This window comes from Galeopterus variegatus, unplaced genomic scaffold (assembly GCF_000696425.1).
Source record: "Galeopterus variegatus unplaced genomic scaffold, G_variegatus-3.0.2 Scaffold4781, whole genome shotgun sequence".
In the NCBI taxonomy this organism is placed as follows: Eukaryota; Metazoa; Chordata; class Mammalia; order Dermoptera; family Cynocephalidae; genus Galeopterus; species Galeopterus variegatus.
The window spans coordinates 108,913-114,483 of NW_007730892.1; the positions used below are offsets into that span (position 1 = coordinate 108,913).

Below are 5,571 nucleotides of genomic sequence, written 5' to 3' on the forward strand. Positions count from 1 at the left end.
CGGGCCCGCGCCGCTCTGCTCCCGCTGCGACTCGGCCGTGAGCGTGCCCCGCTGCAGCTCGCGGCCGGCCAGGCCCGGGTGGCAGCACGGGACGCCCTCCCGGTCTGCGGACACGGGGAAGCGCAGACACACGGCAGGAGTGCGTAACCGCGGCGAGGAGGCGCGCTCGGCGGGGTCTCGGAGTGTTGGTCAAGCCCGGCCCCTGGCCCGCCCCACCCCGCCCCGAAGGAGGTTGCGGGACAGAAGCAGAGTCCCCAGGCGGTGGCGTCCTGGAGGAACAGGGTCGCACATTGCGCCCGCCCCTCTAACAAGTCCCGGGCCTTGCGCCCCTCCGACCTCTCTACATTAAGTCCTGACCAGAGCCCGGGGGCGGGGCGGGAAGTGACAGGTTTGTCCTTTGAGACCTTGGGGCAAGAAAAGTCGAGGGTAGAGAGGGAGGCCGCCGAGGCTCGGAATTTACGACTTGCTCCGGAGGGAGCGGGGACGCGATAAGAAGCCTGAGCATTTCGTATCTTCTCAAAGTCCTTTGCTCTCAGGGGGGCTTTGATGTCCAAAGGGGCCGGACGCAAGGGGCCTGAAGACTTCCTGCAAAAGCCCTAGAATGGGCTTCGTTCTGCTCCAAGGAGAACGGGCAAGGGTGGGGGGATCCGGAGGGATAACATCCATGGGGCTTGGCAAATAAATGCCCAGGATTTTGTGACCCTAAGTGTGAGTTCTGGGTTTCTGGAATCAAGAATCCAAAGACCCTGGCAGATGATTAACTGCAAAGACACCCATTTCCAGTTGGAATTCCACAGCCCTTTGAACAAAAGTGGCTTTCCTCTTTTTAGGGAAATTGCACCACCCCCACCCCACCTCCACCCTGCTTATTCCCTTTCTCCGACTGCAGATCCCAAAGAGACCAAGGAGAATAACGTTTTATTGGGAGAAAGCTTCTCGGAATCTCCTAGGCCTAGAGCTGGACCGCCCTGGTGTGATACCTGGGACTTTAAGCCCTCACCCAGGGGGTTCCCTGAGCCCCGGCCAATCATTTTGCTTTGCACTCTAAAAAGAGAGCTAGAATCCTCGGGGCTCGGCAGGACTTCAGATATGGTAAGCTGGGAGCCATGATCTGTAAAATGAGAATAATGTCACCTAACTTGCCCGAGTAGTTGTGAGGATTAGAGACAATTCATTTACCTAAAACACAGCTCCTAATGTCTAGTCAACATCAACAGTCATTATTACTGGATTGAGGTGCTGCAGGAAGTACCTGGCTCTTTGAATGTCAGTAAAGTGGTTATGCACCTCCTGCGCTGGGAGTAGGCGTGAGGCTCTATTGGAAGTGGGGACCATTTAAGAAACCCTTTAATAAATTACAACTCAATAAAGATCAAAAAATACACCCCCTTTAATTATGGCATAATCTCCTCTTTCTGAAACCTTATAGTTTCTGCCCAATACAATGATGGTTGGAATTGCGCTAGCACGGACCAATGTCCTGAGAGGTAGGAACGGGGGACAATATTTCACAGAAGAGAGGATTCTATGAAAGTTCAGAAGGGTTAGGCGACCTGCCCATGGTCACTCAGCTGAGCGCGCCTGGACCCTCGACTCCAAATCGCAGGCGCTTTCATGGCACCGGCTGTCCCTGCAAGATTAAGGGGAGTTCAAAACGCAACTCGTGTCATCGGTCATCCCATCCGTCCACCGTCACCGTCTTTAGAGCCCCTCTCGTGAGCGCCCTACCCTCCGGCGCTGCAAACAGGAGTGTTCCCCCCCCCCCACTCCCCGCGTCCGGCCCCTCCGGGTGGTGCGAGAATCCGGATGTTACCTTCCCCACCCGGGAGAGCGGCCTCAGCCGGGGCTTGGGGGCGGCCGTGCCACGCGGCCGCTTGCCCAGCCTGGGGGAACCCGGCTCGGCCCTGAGGCCAAGCCCACCCGGGATCCCCTCCGCACCTACCCTGTTCTGAGACCCTCAAAGGGCCCCGGCTGCGGAGGAGGGGGGGACGGTGTGTCCTGGGCGGCTCTATGCGCCCCGACACTGCAGGACCGGCCCGCGCCGCCTCGTCGGCCAGTCGGGGCTCCCCTTCCCCCCAGTTTCTTACTCTCGGAGGGAAGCAGGGATTGGTGGGAGGGGTCTGTCCCCTGCGGCTCGGACCGGGGAGCAGGGGGAGGCGGCGGCCGAGCCCCGCACACCGGCCCTGCCTCTCGCCCTTCTCGCCCTTGCGCGTCACTTGTCACTCCCCTTGGGTTTATCTCCCCTCCTGAAAACATCGCCCGGGGTTAATGTTTGCCTAGGACGAGCGTGTGTCCCACCCCGGTGGGGAGCAGAGGGAGGGGAGAAGAGAAAGGAGGCGAGAAGGGCGGAGAGAAGGTAGAGGGAGAGAGGCTAAAAAGAGGAACTGGAATTTACACACGCACACGCGCGCACGCACAGGCACATGCACAGACACACGCACACGCACGCGCACAGGCACACGCACGCACAAACACACGCGCACGCACATGCACAGACGCACGCGCGCACACACACGCACGCACACGCACACACACGCGCACGCACACGCACATGCACAGACGCACGCGCACACACACACGCACGCACACACACGCGCACGCACAGGCACATGCACAGACGCACGCGCACACACACACGCACGCACACGCACATGCACAGACGCACGCACACGCACACATGCACATGCACAGACGCACGCACACACACACGCACACGCGCACACGCACAGAGACACAAGCACGCACACACACCCCTCAGCTGCCTAACAAGGAAAAGGTGCTGTGGGTCAGGTAGGGAATGGCAGGTAGCTCGGAAGAAAAAGAACTTGGCGCTGCCCAGGCCAAGACCTTCTTTGCCCCAAACCTTGAGTACCCCAGGGAATGGCGCAGATCCCATCCACCTGCCTTCTGCAGGAACCCAGCTCCCCCACCAAGGCTGGACCCTGAAGTCACGCCCAGCTGTGGCCAGAAACACCAGTGGGAGGCTGGAGAGTTTGGGCAGGAACTTGCCACCTCCCTGCCTCCAGGCCTGAGGGTCCCCACACCTGGAAGGCCCAAATGCTAGCCAGGCCATTCGAATGTCCCACGGTTCTCTGGGCATCTTGCTGCTGCCCGTTCTTCAATCTTTCCTAAAATTCTGGACTTAACCGCCTGTGCCCTAGGCGCATCATGTCTAGAGATGTGGGTGTGGACGTGTATTACTTGCCGGCACCACACGACATGAATCTTTGCATCTAGAAGGGTTCCTGGCACAGAGAGGATGCTCAGTGTTTCTATAGCAGAAGAACAAGGCAGGCAGTGGCCACTGAAGAACAGGCAATTGCCTGGCGGCCTGGAACAGTCCACCTGCCTCCCTGCGTCTGTACCCACTCGGGTGTTCTCACGCCTGGTACAGTGGACGATCTTTCCCTTCTATGGAAAACCAAACTCTCCATTTGTGTTCTTGAAGCCTGACCCTCTTTGTTTCTCGAAAACTTTGCTTCTGTGATGTCAAACATCCTCCTCCCCCACTGTCTGATCCTCACCCCCACACAGACATGCCTTAGAATCACTCATTTCCAACACAAAATTAAAGCCGTCCCTTGATTCCCTGTTGCCCTCTAGTTTCTCCCTATTTCTCTGCCCCTCCTGACAGCAAAGCACCTGGAAGGAGTTGTCTACTTGCCTCTGCACTTCCTCACCTTCCCTTTCAGGTTCCTGAAATCAAGTTTTCAGCCCCATCCACCAACCAGTCTGCAACACCAAGGTCATAGATGAGGACATCTCATCTGGGCCCAAAGACCAGTGCCCTGGTCATTTCTCACCCTCTGGGGAGGATGTCGCATGGTTGGCCCTCTCTCCTTTTCAAAAGATTATGGTCACTTGTCTTTGCTCTGCCAGATCAATCACGATGAAGTACCCAGCACTCAGCACTCACATCTCTTCCCTTCTCTGCTTACACTGAGGCTCTAAGTCTCACCCAGACCCTTGGTTTTAAATGCCAGCAATTCTTTGGTGACACCCAGATCTAGTTTAGCCCTTAGCTTTCCACAGAGTTTCTTTGTTATGACCCAACTGAGCACCCGACATTTTCCTTTGGATGATTGTTAGACATCTTCAGGGTAACAAGCTCCCTTCCTCCACCCTGTCCTCTCAATTCTAAGTCTTCCTCATGATAGAAAGTGGCACCCCCCCTCCCCAGTTGCTCAGACTAACTCTTCTTTGTTTCTGATTTGCCTCTCCCATCAAATCCATTTTTTAAAAAAATCCTTTTGGCTATAATTCTAAAATCTNGCAATTCTTTGGTGACACCCAGATCTAGTTTAGCCCTTAGCTTTCCACAGAGTTTCTTTGTTATGACCCAACTGAGCACCCGACATTTTCCTTTGGATGATTGTTAGACATCTTCAGGGTAACAAGCTCCCTTCCTCCACCCTGTCCTCTCAATTCTAAGTCTTCCTCATGATAGAAAGTGGCACCCCCCCTCCCCAGTTGCTCAGACTAACTCTTCTTTGTTTCTGATTTGCCTCTCCCATCAAATCCATTTTTTAAAAAAATCCTTTTGGCTATAATTCTAAAATCTGTCTGAGAATCCAGTGACATTTCTCCATGCCTCCTGCCCGATCACAGTCCAGGCAACCTCACCTCTCACTTTTACTCCAGCAGCAGCCCCTCCACCAGACCTCCCTGCGTCTAATGCAGCCCCTATACAGCCATCCTAAGGAAGAAATCCAATGTTTCTCATTGCAAAAGGAGAACCAAATTCCTTATTATACTTAAAAAGCTCTACATGATCTGGCCCTTCCTGCTCTTTTTCCTCACATCTCTCCACTCTTCACTATTCTCTGACCCCCCTTGGTCTTTCTGTGTCCCCCAAATGTCATGTTTGTTCTAGTCTCACATTTATTTTCTTAGAGATGCTGTTGATCTTGGCTACTTCCCTCTCATACTATGGTTTTAAACTTATATTCCACCTCCTAAGAAAGACTTTCTTTATTACATAATTTTCGACAGTGGTATATATTTTATTTTAATAATTTCTAGAATCTGAAATAACTGTATTGATGTTAATCCTGTCTATCTTCACTAAATGTAAACTCATTCCGTTGTCTTGCTCACTGCTCAATTCCCAGTGCCCAGGACAATGCCTGGGGCATAGCAGGCACTCAGTAAGAATTTGTCAACCAACATCAATCGTGGGATCTTGGGAAGGAGTGTCATTTTTTTTTTTTTNTTTTTTTTTTTTTGACTGAAAAACAAATGAATACATTTTAGTAGCTTGATTTAAAGCCCTTATAGCCTGCATTATAAGGGAATTATTAGCACCCAGCTCCTTCATTCATTCAACAGATATGTTCTCTAACAAATATTAAATAATAAATTAAGGCATTATCTAATTCTAAAATGCCATAAAGAGATGCACAATTAACCTCAGAAAGGTTTATTGTTCTTTGATTTTTAACACAAATCGCTCCTGAATAAGTTCAAGTTATTGGATGTGTGTGCTTGAGCGCGCTTTTGTGTTTAAACCTTCTTCCCTTTTCTGTTGCCAATCCTCTTACCTGGGAAGCCTTTGCCTCACCTTTAGTCTGT

At 52.6% G+C, this 5,571-nt stretch overlaps 1 protein-coding gene across 1 annotated transcript in view; it reads right to left on the reverse strand.

Moving 5' to 3' along the window:
- Positions 1–5,571, reverse strand: part of URAD (ureidoimidazoline (2-oxo-4-hydroxy-4-carboxy-5-) decarboxylase) — a 15,327-nt gene that overhangs the window by 3,417 nt on the left and 6,339 nt on the right. The window contains exon 2 of the mRNA XM_008588346.1: positions 10–104. Within this exon, the coding sequence (XP_008586568.1) occupies positions 10–104 (95 nt within the window). The remainder of the gene's footprint in view (positions 1–9; positions 105–5,571) is intronic.